Source organism: Simochromis diagramma, unplaced genomic scaffold (assembly GCF_900408965.1).
Source record: "Simochromis diagramma unplaced genomic scaffold, fSimDia1.1 OVJJ01000596.1, whole genome shotgun sequence".
In the NCBI taxonomy this organism is placed as follows: Eukaryota; Metazoa; Chordata; class Actinopteri; order Cichliformes; family Cichlidae; genus Simochromis; species Simochromis diagramma.
The window spans coordinates 6,423,171-6,439,115 of NW_024387245.1; the positions used below are offsets into that span (position 1 = coordinate 6,423,171).

The 15,945-nt window shown below is 41.5% G+C and overlaps 1 protein-coding gene across 1 annotated transcript; it reads right to left on the reverse strand.

Annotated features, from left to right (window-relative positions):
* Positions 1–9,351: 9,351 nt before the first annotated feature.
* On the reverse strand, positions 9,352–15,651 carry zgc:73226 (uncharacterized protein LOC402792 homolog). The gene is made up of 6 exons (XM_040000744.1): positions 15,439–15,651; positions 12,361–12,511; positions 12,017–12,098; positions 11,829–11,902; positions 11,045–11,191; positions 9,352–10,125 (listed from the first exon to the last, which is right to left on the reverse strand). Exons 1-6 carry the CDS (start codon positions 15,479–15,481, stop codon positions 10,077–10,079), a joined length of 546 nt encoding a protein of 181 aa, XP_039856678.1. The 5' UTR covers positions 15,482–15,651; the 3' UTR covers positions 9,352–10,076.
* Between the last annotated feature and the right edge of the window lie 294 nt (positions 15,652–15,945).

Below are 15,945 nucleotides of genomic sequence, written 5' to 3' on the forward strand. Positions count from 1 at the left end.
GCAGGTGAGGCATTAACAGCAAAGCAAAAGAAGATGTTTTATTGTAGGAAAATGAAGAAACTACAGATATTTTATGATCAGAATTAATTTTAATCAGATTCACCTTTTATGTTTTTTTATTTAAGATGTTTTTTTTTTTTTTTAAATTAAACTCGACATTTTTCTTAACTCATAATGAACTGGTTTGTGGTTCTGTCACACTAGAGTAAAACACTGGATGCCTGCCCCTTCCTGAGCCTGGTTCTGTCAGAGGTTTCTTCCTCTTAAAAGGTAGTTTTTCCTTCCCACTGTCGCCTAGTGCTTGCCCGTAGGGGGTCATCTGTATGATTGTAGGGTCTTTGTCTTGCAATATAAAGCACCTTGACGTAATTGTTGTTGTGATTTGGTGCTATATAAATAAAATAAAATTGAAATGAATCAACTACATTGATTTTTTTCGAACTTGATGTCTGATTGCAAATACCTGCAGCGAGAGGTATTCAACAGCCTCAAAATTTCGGGCAGATACTTTTATTCATATGCTGGATCACCTGGTGGGAGGTAACCTGTCTCCAAACAATGGCAGTCTGACACTGACTTAATGCAATCATTCTCGGAGAGATTGCCAACACATTGCAATTGATCTGAGCCAGTTTGGAGCTTGTCATTTTGTGGAAGATGTAGAAAAATTATTTCACATTTCTATTTAAGGTGAATTTCTGCATATGTACATGGCAACAGATTTGTGATTTTTCACTGATTTCACAGTTAATCGCTGTATTATCACAAACATTGCCACCTTAACCCCATTCATTTGTAGGCTGACAGCAGGCTGACTTTGTTTTGTTGACATCCTGACGCACAAAAGTCGCTTTGAAGACTGCAGCTGACTGCTAAAGGTCACACACCTGGTCCATGTCTTCGAAGGAACCATTTCAAAGCCATCGTGTATCCGAATAATCCGAATAATATTGGTCGTGTCGCAGTATCCAACCACTGGTTTCCCTAGTGTGTCTATAGCATTATTTTTGCGATCAGGAGACGTAATTGCTGTTTTCCTTCCTCTGGTGTGAGATCAAGCTGTTTGGATTGTGCAGAAGTTTGTGCGTGTGTGTGTCTGTTTGTAACTTTTCACCCTAGTTCTGAATCATATTATTCACACGGCAAACACAAGAAAATCCTGTACAGTTACTAAGTTTATCTGGTCAATGTGACATTTTCTGGCATAACTGAAATGATTTACAGGTACAGACTTTGGGGGAAGTGTTTTTTTTATGTCAGGAAAACTACACTATTAAAGAAAATAATAATTACATTCCTCATAAGAAGCTCTTTCATAAAACGACTTACATTAGGAGGTCTGAAGAACGGACAGACTTTTACAGACACAGCTGGAGGTGACCATAAGTCTCCTTGCTACTGCGCTGAGTGGTTAAGGGCTCATTACGCTGTAGGATGTAGAGCCTTACAAGCACTGCACTGTCTTACCTGATGAAGTTATGTAACAGCAGCCAGGCGGCAAGTCACAGGGGTCTGAGCCAACACCTCATTAAATCTGCCGCTTCTATCGAAACCTCACCCCAGTCTGGTGGAGAGGACTCACTCCAAACCCGAAATTACAGCATTAAATTGCCTGAATTTTTGGTGTTAGGCAGACTGTAGCTCTGAACTCAAGGCAGAGGCCTAATAAATGGACCCACATCCTGCAGCATATTTAGTCTGCAAATTCTTGAGCCAAATTGGTATGTCATGGTGGATAACGCCGCCGAGTTTCCTGGAATCGTCTAACACGGCGCAGAGGGCATGAATACAAATTATACATCAAATGTTGTAGAAGTAATATGGTACAAAAAAATGTGTAGAAATGAGGCAAAACTTATTACTGTTGTAGATTCAATTAGTACCAGGCCTTGAGGTATTCGAGCTGAAGTTGGACTTGTCTAAAACTTAGAAATAACAGAATACCGATTAAACTGTTGCTGCTTTTTTCCTCTTTACTTTTATTTACCTGACCAAATTGCCCAACTTCATATCCCTGTAAAATCGCTCAAGGCGGCGTCAGTTATGGACACTGTAACGTGAACCTGCTCTTGTTGGAAAAACATAGCTATTATGTTAGAAGATTGATGAAAGGTGCACAAAGATATTCTCCGTGCAATAAGGGAACATACCGTTTTTAAAATAACAATGCGGCCTTAGTGCCTCGCTAGATTACTCAGTATTATGCAAGGGTATGAATGAAAGCCCCCGCAAAGTCAGCGTTAGAAGTTATGGTTGATGGTTTTGCCATGTGTAAACTGTGAGTTCATTCTCGGATCATTTCAGACTATACAGCTGCTCTTTCAGTCACTCGCACCAGCTGGATGCGTTCAGACTCATTCACTCCAACTGAGTGGATGTTTCGCCTACACCTACACACCTCACTCTGTAGATGGAGACTGCTGTAAATCACTGCTTTAGTTTCTCGACACCCAGTCAGCTAGGCTGTGCATTTTCCTTTCTTTCTGTTTTTCATACAAACCACCCCGATGCAACCTTTTCCTGTTTTTCTGACAGTTTTTGACTGTTTTTATTTTTAGCCATGCTAGCAGCACAACTTTAAAAGACATTACCTTTGCTTTGGTTCAGACATCTCACTGAGTACCGGATGGACTGCCATGAAAACTGATACAGACATTTATGTTCGCCAGAGAAGGAATTTTGCAGACTTTGATAAGTCTCTAACTTTTTCTCCAGTGCTACCAATCTTTACATTGATTGGACGAAGGCACACTTTTCAAAGTGTGCTCATTTGGAGTAGCTCATCACAGACTGAGAGGTGCCATCTAATGCAAAAGCAAAGAAGTGTTTTGTGAAAATACTGGGACTACAAGCAGAGTTAGCTAAGCAGAGTTAGCTTAGCTGACATAAACCCATAACCTCACTACAAGACTGACTATTGTTAACTGAAACCTCAGGTGCTATTTTATTGCTAATGAAATCCTTTCTGTTCATATTTTTAATACACTTAAAGTGTTTTAGTCCTTTGAACACCAAGTGAATCAACACTGAAAAAAATTGTTGAAATTTCCCAACAAAAGAAACGATTTTAGACCCCTGTACTTAATATTAGTACAGTAATGCTAAATAACAATTAGTAAATGCAAATGGTTTAGAGATTAATAGGCATGTTTTCTTACTTGGTATATATTAATTGCCAGAAGGACTATTCTAAATATTTCAGACACTGTGGACCCACACAACCATCTCATGAGTTCACAGAGAATGGTCAGAGAAAGAGAAAATATCCAGTGAGCGGAGTCCCCATGGGAGAAAATGACTTTTTGATGACAGGTCAGAGGACGAGATGATAGGAAGGCAACTCAAATTTATACTTCTTACTGTTAAGGTATACAGAAAAGCATCTTTGAAGGCAGAACACAATAAACCTTGAAGCAGATGGGCTACAGAGGCAGAAAATTACACCAGGTGCCATTCCTGTCAGCTAAATCAGGAAACCAAGGCTGAAATTTGCACAGGCTCATCAAAATTGAATGAGAAGAATTTTAAAATGTTGGCCAATAACTTCAGATTGCTGTTGGTGGTGTAATGATGTAGGGGCCTGTTAGTACCACCTATTATTTAAACACCACAGCCTACCTGAATATTGTTGTTGACTGTGTCCTCAGTGCATCCGTCTTCTGATGGCTCCTTCCAGCAGGACAACCAGCCATGTAAAGTAGAAATTATTTCTTTGGGATGTGGTGGAACGGGTGAGTCGCATAATAGGTGTGCAACTGTTTCCAGCACCTTCTCTGTGCCAGGAAGATTTAAGGCAGTTCTGAAGGCAAACGGGGTCGGACCCAATATTAGTAAGGTGTAACTAGTGTCCTATGAGTGCACTTTACATCAGTGGCTGTCAACGATTAAATTATGTATAAATTGTGTATTTGTTCCACTACATGGGATATAAAGCTACCCTCTTCTTACTGGTGCATCCAGTCATTTTAGCATCACTGCCATTAAACACAGTACCCCCTCACTTTCATGTGTCCATATTCAAAAGGAATGTTCTGCTAACAGCTTTGTGCCTAATTTACTCCCTTAAAAAATTACAAATAATACTTAAGCTTGTAATGGAAACAGTATTTTAGCCCACTCTGCATCTACCCTTAGCTAGCTACAGAGAAACTTTTAAAACATGTAGCTTGCTGCTAGAATGAATAGTTTTGCAATTGTAACACAAAGAGACATGGCAATGAACTTATGCTTACTTACCAAATTCAGAAACATTTGAAAAGCTTTCAGTAAAGAGCACTTGGCAGATCCTCCAGAGTGGAAAAAATGCTGCATTTGCGTAAATGAAACCAACAGAGCCCTATTTGGTTTTACAAATCTTTATCTTACTACATTTGACTGAGTAAAGTGAACTTGTTATAGATTGGGGCAGTACACTGATTAATATGTGTAGACTTAACACAAGAAATAAGCAGGATTAAATATTTACCATCTAAAAGGAGCCAGAATTTTTTTTCTTTTTCTTTTTTTTGGAGTGTGTGATCTCAGACAGGGGCGCTCTGTGTGAAGTAAAGCCTTATTTGTTTTGCATTCAGTATTATTTTCCAAAGCTTAAGTTGTCATTAATGTTCCTCAGCTTTGTGTGTAAGGATGCACTCAATGAACCGAGTATGTGTGTGTGTCTTGTCTGCTATTATACAAAGTCAGAGCAAAGCCAACCATTGCCAAATACATGAAAAAAGACACTCTGCCTTTAACAATATTTTCTTTGTTCACAATATAGACAACAGGACAACAGACACCAGTCACTAGTGTCCAACGTAACTTCACATACTTAGCTTAAAATCTGAGATAGCAGTAAATGAGTTGTTTTAGCTGAAATATGAGAACTGCATGTCCAGACAAACCGAGTTCTGCAATAGAGCAATAGAGCAGCAACACATCGGCCGAGGGTGAGGTAGAAACAACACTAGCAGGACAGACAACCACAGAATTCTTCTTCTTTAAATCCAAAATCTGAATCAAGCTTATAGCTCTCATGCGGAGAATTATGCTTTAAATATAAAGATAAGAACATGTTTTTAGACAGTTTGGCCTACAAGGCAATCACTGGTGGAGGATTGCTGTCAGGAGAAGCTTCCTTTTTCACCTCCGAACAGCTGGTGAATCTCAGCAAATTAAAGGCTAACGGTCAACACAGACCCATTTGATGTCAGCAAGACTTATGGGAAAGGGAATTTTTAAAGATATTTGATCATCCAGCAAGCTGTTCTGAGGAAGCTGGAGGCACACATCTTAATCCACCTATCCTAATCTTCTACTCAACTCAGCAAAACACGAACGGGACGGTTCTCTTGGCATGTCAGGACAGCGCACGTGTACACTTAAAAATTTAGTTGGTTTGTTTACACAGCATGAGCAGTGACACATTGTGTTTCACTGAGTCTTATTCCGGGTGCTCTCATCTAATCCTTCACACATCTGGTGCACGGAGACCAAGCATGTCTGGGCTAGAAAGGTCCACCTTGCTGTGGGAAAGAAAAAAAGCACTCGAGTGGAGAGCACACTGGGTTCAGTTCACGTCCACACCCGGGCCGCGCTCACCTGGTTTGATTGAGCGCTGCACGGAGGAAAGAAGGACGCACACATGAGGTGGAGAGGGAAGCCAGCACATGGAAGCAATTATTGCCTCTTCCTGGTGTGCAGTCTGGCCCAGCAGATACGAGCACAAGGCGAACACGTGTGTTTGGGTACATGACAGGTAGAAAGAAAACAAATTCTTCTCGCACACAAAAGAGCTTCTTTCACTCACCCTGTTCCACATCGAACGCTTGTCACATTTCAGGCTTATTAGACAAATTGCTTCTATTTGCTCAAGAGTGACAGGAAGAATGGAAAAATGCATAAAACTCAAAACAAAAACGTTGCCGTCAATGCATTCATCGTGCCTACTGAATGCCAAATTACATCTGAAGAGAGACGCAGCGACTCCCTTCTACAAACACTCAGTGAAGCAAATATCAAATATTGGAGATGAATGTGTTTATTCCACATGAGTATAACTATTTAAGCCCACACAATGCAAACAGAAAAAAGGGTTTTTCATTCCTGTGTGGGAGTGTTCGCGGTCCGGTAAGCTGTGTGTGGTTATGTGTCTGCTATTTGACTACGTCATTGTGTTCTGTGGAATTATAACCTACTGTCCCTCATTATGAGTGGTGCACGAGGGGGAAGTGGGCCACATGTGGTAAAGCGATGTTACTTGAGATGGAGGCTCAAATTAGTGACCTTGTTTTAAAGTTAAGGCGCAGACGCCGTGCCAGTTCAACTGGATTCTTTTGTTGTGTCCAAACTCTTCGAAACTGGACTCTCTATTTCCTGTCTAGCTGTATAGGAGGAGGATATAATGGATTTCCCAGAAAGACAGATGTCTGATCTCTGAAGTGTGGTCCAGGAAATGAACAGATTTCTCCCATATTCTGTCTGGGCCTCAGTCTCCTCTCACTTCAAGAACAGGATTTGGATTTTCTTTCGTAACACCAAAAGCTCAAAGTCATATCTATAACCCTATTCAACATAAATCTCATTGTCTAGTAATATCTTTAAAGAAACGATGTGGGGAAAATGGTGATTTTTATTTTACTTCTTTGATAGTAGTTGTAATTGTTACCATCTTGAGGGAGGATATTAAAGGGCTGACAGATCTTAACGCAGTCCTGTCCTATAAAGAAGCCATGGAGGATCACACCGAAATAGGATGAAGCTGTGTGGGAACACGGTGATTTACAACAGCCAGTGCCACCTGTGGCTGCTTGTTTGTCCAAATAACAAGATAAACGGCTTAGGGGGTTGAACCAGGGACAATCCACAGGACTAAATTAACAGTCTAAAGAACAGTTCAGGTGTGCCACTCGTCTGATTTTCTTCTTTTCACAGAGTTTTGTATCGTTTGATGTCATCTGACAAGGCAAGAAACAATTATGTGGGTTGCAAAGGAGCCAATAGTTTAGAAGCCTTATCTAAATCTCTCCCACCCTGAGGGACATGCTCTTGGTCAGTCACCCACATAGGTTCATACAGAAATTATCCACATAATAAGATTTTGTGCAGACATGGATGTATTTTGTGTTACTTTGTGTTAAAGTATTTCACCTTTTTACTCTACTGCATTTTGTTTACTTTAATTTCAGATTAAAATATAGACCTCCTGGTTGCTGGGCTAAAGCCAGGAGGTTATTGGAGAGAATCTGCCATGTGTTTTCTCCATCTTCTCTCCAGTGTCCCGTCTCAAAAAAGAACCCCCCCCAAAACAGAAACCTACCAATAAAATACATCAAACTGTGTTATCTGTTTAAGATTTTACTGATCTTATGCGTAGAAGAGATAAAGAAGGCACCGTGATGGAAGAACAGGAAGAAACAGATTCTGGTTGCATCCAATCTTCAGAAGAAGACCTCAGCAGGGAGAATCTGATTGTGTGATCCAGCAGTCGGAGCTGTATCACAGCAGCTTTATATATATTTCAGGATGTCAGTGGGGGCAGTTTGAGCTCTTGTTAGGAGAGTTGGGACCAAATCTGAGGAGGCAGTTTGTCTGAGGTATTGCACCAGTTCCACTAGTATTTCACTTGTTGCCAAATCCAGAGATTGGACTCTTAGATCTGGTTATTTTGATTCAAAATATAGGAAAAATTGGGCTTGGTTAAAAAAAAAATGTCACAAATTCGTCAGATGAAATTACACAGTCACTGTTAAAAGCTGCAATTAGAATAGGTGAAAAATATTTTTGACCCAAGTAATATTAGCTGATTTTACGTGTCTGGTGTGTAAAGGCCTTTAGGGTTTGCATGACCACTTAGACCTCAGAGGGTGACACAGCTATGGCAGCATAGTGACCACGCCCCTAATAATGCTAAATTTAGACCTTAATACAATTTAGAGAACTGTAATAGGAACAATTCGATCCTTCTACAGTTGTCATGAAGGAAAGTATCAGCTCTACAGACTGGACAGTTTTGGTGCACATTTGACTTACCTTTTGAGGTTGTTGCTTGAGCGGTGATTTGGTTACATTCACAATGCACGTGGCACTAAAAAAATAGCCTTCAACCACTGGGAGCCTTTGCAAGCTCTATTATAATGGTTTTTTGCATGAATAATTTCAGCCCAGAATTATAATTTGCTGTTGTGAAATGAGCTCTTTTCATAGTTATATTATTACTTGCTGCTAATGTATTAAGTACAGCTCATTTCATTTACCACGACGGCTAGAACAAAAAATTCGACTTGCTTTTCTATTTATACAAGCTCCAACACACTTGAATTACTATGCTGTGTGACAAATTCATTTATGTCAAAGATGATGAATGGGCATTTCCCGAGCACGTGCATCCACCTCGTTCATGAACTAAGCGTTTCCTTTTGCGCTGTTGAGTAAAACTGGTGCCAAAACATGCACCAGTAACTACCCATAGATTGCTTGGGCGTGTTATGTGTTGGGGTCTGTGAATGGAAACCAGGTGCTCTTGTGCTCTGCCAAAGCAGGCCTGTTGATGCATCGTCAGCTTGGTGTGTCTAGAAGTTGCTTGCTGTGCTCATTAGCTCAGCAGGATCCCTCACATCAAACGCTCTGCTAATGGCTGATAAAGTAATTGTGCTTGGTCAGGCTGGACAGACAACAAATGGGGCACGTTTATGTCCAAGGCAACCGTGCAAAACCCTGGTGGCTTCTCAGTCCCAGCCCCACCCCACCATTCAAAATCCAAGCCAGCTATTTTTACGACATGTTAAGAGGAAACGGCTTTTTAGTTTATAGGAAGGCAATAAAATGTCAAATCCTAGATTCAAGTCAAAGCAGCAACTTGTTAAAAAAAATAGGGAAGAGGGTGACTTATGTGAGGTAAGAATGACAAAGGCAGATGTCATAGGGTTTCTGGAAGGTTTCGGTTAGACAAAAGAAAGAGTGCTCACAGGGGAACAATGTGCTTAAGGAGCACCGGTGGCATACACACCAAAGAGCTCATCAGGACAAACAAACAAAGTCATTAGCAGTGATTTACCTCATATGAAAACAGGAATCAATTTTAAACAGATGCTGCGGTTCATTTGCAGGTTGTTAACATCACAGTAGGTTTTAAAAGTCTTTTTGTTGTTGTTGCTGCTGCTGTTGTCTCTGCATGCCTGCAAATAATCTCCAGACTACCAAAGCATAGAAACGTACACATACAGTGGCCAACGCTTACTTCAGCACATCTCTGTGCTTTGCTGGCTAAAAATTCTTCACTTTCCCCACATGTATTAGAAAAGACGAGCATGTGTACAATACATGCTGTCAGGGTGAGAGCAGAGGAGAGGAATAAAAGACCCGAGAGACACATTAAGGTTTGGAGGAGTGAAGTTTAATGGGATCGTGATTGCCTTTGTCGGAGGTCAAATATTTAATGGGTTTACGGGACAAAAAGCACAACCAGAGCCTCTCCTACATTCACTCAGCCAACTAGAAGTCCCTACATTAGATTCACCATCAGGCCGACCAAAAAAAAGAAAAAAGGAAAGAGCTGAGAACCGCTTTAAGCAGCTCAGTCTTACAGAGGATCATTACTTCTGACAAATGACAGACATTTTGCTTTTTCAGAGGTTGTCTGAATGGGTATCGCACATTATGCTTTTCATTTTGTCGGAACACACCGTTCCCAACAAACCGTTTTCATCTCCTCCCATCAAAGGGATTTATTATTCTAGCTGAGTAGAATTCTCTTTCCCTCTCTTCTTTTGTGTCAGGAAAACTACCCCCCCTCTGATTACACTCCCGATTAGCTGGTTGAGATCAGTGTTACTTTGCGGGAGAGTAAAAGTGACCTCAGTCTGACTCACTGGTCGGCAGCCATCTGCTCCCAGGGCCCTATGAAATGCACAGACAACAAAGAGGCTGACAGAAAAGACAGAGTACTGCTGGATAGATAGAGAGACAGGTACAGACAGGCAAGGTCCTATTTTAGCCCCGTGACAAAGAAAGGAGGCAAATTAGTGCATTAGAGAGGGTGGACTTTGACCTTATTGGCCACACTGTTAGCAAATAGGGGCACTGGCGTATAGATGCTGTCACAGCGTACTGGTGGTGGATGCAGCCAATCGCTTTCCTATGTAGATCCTAAAAAGGAAAAAAAACAGGAATCAATGATTGATCCTTGTTATAGCCCTTGGACCCCAGTCACACAGGCGGGGAGACTGTTAATCAAGCACTTTGCAACTGCTGATCATGAGGAATAAATATGTATTCCCCAACATGTTGGAAAGTGATTGGGGGAAGTTGCAGAATACTGCTAGGTAAATTTGGTTGCAAAGAGAAAACCTCCCTGTGATTGCTTTGGTTGCTAACATATTTTATTTTGCATGTAAGACGCCGACTTGTCTGCAAACATTTGCTAACTAACCAATCAGTAACAGTGGAACTGCAAAAACTGTGACAGAAAGGGACAGAGACCCTTTAAAATAAAATAAAAAAGTGTCTTTTGAAACATTTTGGTTTCAGCAAAAGGGAAAAATGGTTCTTTGAAAGTTATTTGTTTCCAGTTTGCATCACATTGTTTCAGCGTGTGCAGACAAATCAGCATCTTCCATGCAAACTACAGGAGACCATGGTAATCTGCTAGCAACCAAAGCAATCACAGAAAGGTTTTGGTGCAGCATCTTCTTTGTGACTAAATTTTCCTAGTAACTCACAAACCAACCGGCTGTAGTATACGTATTTTTTGACACCCAATGTATCAAATAAGTGAAGGCTATAACTCAGAAACTAAGGGCACTGCATTATCATAAGGTAGCAAATTGTCGGTGAAAAGGTAGACCCTCCCTACCGTTAACTTGTCTCAAGCTTGTTTTTCTTACATCTATAGCTTCAGCTGCACATCAGCAACATCATTTTAAAACCACTTAGAAGGGCACACAGGGGTCCACTCTTTGATCGCTTTCTTAATTTGCACACTTTACAAACTCTACCAGGAAGAGAAGCATCCAGTTATTTAGTTAAGTATTACCAAGAATGTCAAGTTTATGTGAATGAATCTCACCCGACTCCAAGCGTGAGAAGGTGTGAAGCCAGCAGCGAGGGAACAAGAATGAGGAGAACATCGGAGGAGAAGATGCCTCTCTTCATCACCTCTGTCTTTCTGACACTGAGGGAGCTCTGCTGCTTCGGGTGCTGAAACACAAACTCTCTGCAGAGAAGGAAGAGAGAGGCGTCGGAGATAAGAGATGCGGAAGCACGGAGATTGAAAGGTGGGGGGAAAAAAAAAAAAATAAACAGAGATAATGAGAGCACAAGAGAGAAGCCTGAGAATACAAGAAAGAAACCGAGAGCCTGAGAACTGCTACCTGTCAAACAGGCTTATTTTATTGCAGGAGATTAAATGTCAAGTGCGGCAGCATAAATAAAAATGAAAGCGATTCATGGGCTTCAAAGGTATAATCCAACTAAATTAAAAAAACAAAAAAAACAACAACAATGTGCTATTGAATGTTTTGTGAGTAAAACAGGCTTTTTTATAAACACACAAACAAACAAAAACAAACAAACAAAAAGCTTATTTTTGTTTACTTATACTTGTATGCATATTTAGAGGGCATACTGCCAGGGTGACATCATGAATCTTGGCTGGTTCGTGTTACAATTCATTTTTTCTAAAATGTATTATTTTTTTAAACTAGAAAGAATCTTTTAATTATGTACCTCTGGAGGCGCGGGCCTCGAGTCACCTGCTGTCAGTCTTTAAGCCAAACTAAGCTACTTGCCTGCTGGAGTAAATCATCACAGCAGGAATAAATAACAGTAACATTCAAAGGAGCTAGGCTTACTTCGGTGGCATGTTTTCAGGTCTACTGGACCAATCCCACACCCAGTCAGTGTCCACCCGTCGCTCACCTTCCTCCTGAACGCAACAAGAATCAGATGATTTTGAATAATTTAAAAAAATTATATATTTTTTGATGTCTTTATCTGATAAATATTAACCATGTCTCTGTGTTCAAATGAAAACCAGCACCTGTATAGTGACACAGTCACTGTCGTGCTCACTGGTGGGTCTTGGTGAGCCGGTGGACTGTGGAGTCGTCGCCTGTGGAGGACTGTGGATTAAAAACAAACAAACAAGTGAACTTGTACGAGGTGGGTGCGGTCTGGAGAAACAATCAAGCTGCAGCGTGATAATTTTACAGCCCAACAAACAAGAACAGAAAAAGTAAACACGCCGTGGAAAACAAGCAAAGTTCCTCTGAGCACAAAACAAACCTCATTACTGTGCAAATCACTTCTACACCTCACTGTGCAGCTCGCCCGCCCCAAACTCCCCAAACAAAACAAGTTCGTGCTAACAAACTGCATCATTACCTGTCTCTACTCCGCTCGCACTCCAGCTGTGCCTCCAGGAGGATCCTCTCCAGCTCCCCCTGCAGGGCGGTGGAAACGCTGTCCTGCGGCCCTGTCAGGCTCTCTCTGCGGCTCACGGCTGCAATCAGCTCCTCCAGCTCGACCCAGGAGCCTGACAAGGAAAAAGGAGGGCAAGCTGAGTTTGTGCTGACGCTCAGGTGTCGGTAAGAAGGGGGAAAATAAACAATGCTTCTCAGTACACCTATATTAGATTTCTAATAAGCCAAGAAGGAGTCATGATGTGGAAAGTAAACAAACAGAAGCCATTTTATGGAGCTTTTAACATTTATGGGCATTTTGTTGTCTTATTTATAATCTTACTATAATTACAACTGTACATATTTCATTTTGAAGTCTGTGTGATCCCAGAAAGGTCCAAAGTAACTGTGTTGTGCATAGTTTTACATGTGAAAAACTCATTTTTAATGTTCTATGCAATGATGCAGTTACCCCACACTTTCTCCTGATTCTTTTATTTATACTTGCCATTAACGTGACTTAAGTCATTTGATTATCCAACTATGTTATGCAGATTACTTCAGCTTTATTGTCATAATGACATATTCAGATTATTTTTACTGCCAAGTAACTGATCCTAACCCGGTTCCGAAACACTGTCAGAGCAAATTTCACACAGCATTACTGATGCACGTTTTTAGGTCCTTCCTAGAACTCTAATCTCTTTAGCGCCGAGTGGGCAGTGAATGGACAGGTGTGTGTTGTTGTCCACTGACATGTGGAGATTTAGAAGCTGCCCTGCGGCTGTCCTGACATGACACTCAATGACCTCAGAATCACAGAGCTCGTGGCTGGATGGAGACACGCTGAGCCGCGTCCAAAAAACACACATATTATCATATATAAACAGTGAGAGCGAGACAGAGTGTGCCTGCTTCTTCCCATCAATGAGTGCTGAAAAGATAAACTGCATATGAATGAATGGACACGGGGGCGGGGTTTGGTGATCGGGCACAGGAGCAGAAAGGGATTTACACATGCACACACATATACACACATGCATGCTGGCATGTTGCATGGTGTGCGCGCTCCCACAGCTAAACAGTGGGGCAGGGCTAACTCAGCCTGACAGCATGCTTGCTTACGCAAGAACTTATTTCTGTGAGAGATTAGCCATTCACCCTCTCCCTTCCTCTAGCTGTTTCTCCCTTGTCATGCTGCCCCACATCTCTCGGACAGAGGCAGCACTTACGAAACAGCTCCCCTCATTTACCTACCAAAGTATCCTTCCTCATCTGACCTCTCTGATTGTCACTTTACCTGGTTTATGACGCTTTATAACAAGAGGTGGTGGAAGCATGAGCGGGCACAGTGCTGAAGGGGGTGGAAGCAAGGGATGGGGGGAAGGGAGGGCAGAGGAAACTGTGCCATTGCCCTAGTTATTTTCCTACAGAGGGGAGTTGTGACGTAACAGCTGCCTTGTTGGCTGCCTTATCTATGTGATGCCACTCTGCAGCACTAAATCAGTTTCTATGGCGCAGTCCTGTACACATTCATCTGTGCCGCTGCCAAATCAGCTTTATGTAATGTGGAGCCAGGATGTGAAAAGACTCAATGAACTGCAGCACAACAGATTAATTTGTGCTCTGCTAGGATGAGAATGACTGTTTCCATTTTAGGGCCAAGAAAAAGAAACAAAAATTAGGGTGTGAGGTGCAGTTTGAAAGAGTGGCTGCAGGGCAATCCGATTATTTTCGGACAGCACGGGAGATTCAGATTTTGTTTGTCTTTCTAGAATTGAATATAAAGTTACCTTTAAAGCAGCTGTGTCCTATTCATGTGGATGTAAAAATAAAAAAAAAGATAAATAAAATATGAAAATATGGTTGCATTTATATTTTTAATGTATTGATACAGACAATAATTGTGATTCTTTTTACATTTAAAAAGGCTGTGATAGAAACGGGCACGGAGACCCTGAAATAAAGTGGGAAAAAGAAGATCAATACCTAGCTAGCTAACTATTAATGAAATGTGAGGACAGGACTGGTACTTATATAACACTTTTCTACCCTAATCGAGTACTCAAAATGCTTTTTTACTACAACCAATCACACACACATTCATACAAGCACTTTTACATATCTATGCACCTTGTTTAAAATTGACACACACTCACAGTCCAATGGATTCATTGTGGACAACTCATCAACATGCGGTCTCAAGTAGTCAGGGATCGAACCACCAAGCTTCCAATGGTAGACAACCCACTCTACCTTCCCTGTTAGCAACAAATGTGAGGGAAATCTGTTTATGCTTTGTGTGTGTGAAAGTAAAAAAATGCTGGTGGATATATTGGATTATTGGATTTTGAAATTACCATCTGATAGTTTCTTGTTTAGCAAGAAACTATCAGATGACATATCAGCGATGGATTTTCAGTTTTGGCCTGAAATCAAATATTTGTCAAACTGATCTTTTATTATTTATTTATTTATTTATTTATTTAGTAAACAACCTGCACATCAGTGATTTCCACTGTACAGCTCCCAATTACAGTGATCCACATGTTTTACCCAGCATCCTCTGTTCCAAGCAATGTGCAGCCAGCTAAGTGGAGCTATAAGTATCAGAAAATCTCCGCAGCTTAATTGGCTTACAGAGATACAAACAGGTGAGTCAGGGAATCCATTTACACAATGACAGTAGCAACGACAATGACAACTATAAAACTGCCTGTGCCTTGTTTCCGTCTGTGGCCTCTTCTCACACCTGCTCTCCTAGTCTGACAGGCTGTTAGTATCTTGTCTCCATTGATAAGCAGCCACGGCTGGCTAGCTCTTCATTCAAACACACTGAGGGAATGAATGTTCTCATTGCCTGAAATGTTTTTGCCACACACTGTTGACATTTGCATCGTGAAATTGGAGTATAAATCGACCCGTGCGCACGCAAAATTAATTTACAGCCTGTTTAAGGTATGCAACAATCGGCTACAGATACGCTATTAAAAGGCAAATAGTTAACAGTGATGACGTAACAAAGAAGCAACGGCCTGGTCCATGTGCCACCATCACTCACCGTAGAGTCCGTCCTCTGGCGTCTGCGAGCCGGACAGAGACATGTTTGAACGCTGGGGAGAGGCTGGAGAAAGAGCTCGGAGAGATGTTGACACTGACCCAGGAGGACAAGCAGGTGCAAAACCGGTCTCTACCCTGTACACGTTACCCTCAGTCACTCTGTGTTGTTGTGTAGTCTAAAAATGACACCGGGCACCGACGCAGCGCTAATCCGCTCCCCGTGCCCTCCCTTCCCCGCGCGCACCCCCTCCCTCTCCGCTTTCCCACGTGTCAAGAAGGAAGAGGTAAACAAACAGACTGTGCAGCTTAACATCACACATAGATGTGATAGATAGTCCTGAGCACCTATTCAAATTGCACCCAACATTCACACCATTAATGATCTGTTAGGAGCAGTTACTAGGTAATTAGTATCTACCGACGCTGGTGTGGGTACTGGATCGATACTACAAGATACGATTGATACTTTGTTTCTATCCTCTAGGTTCAGTATGTAGCCCACTGAATT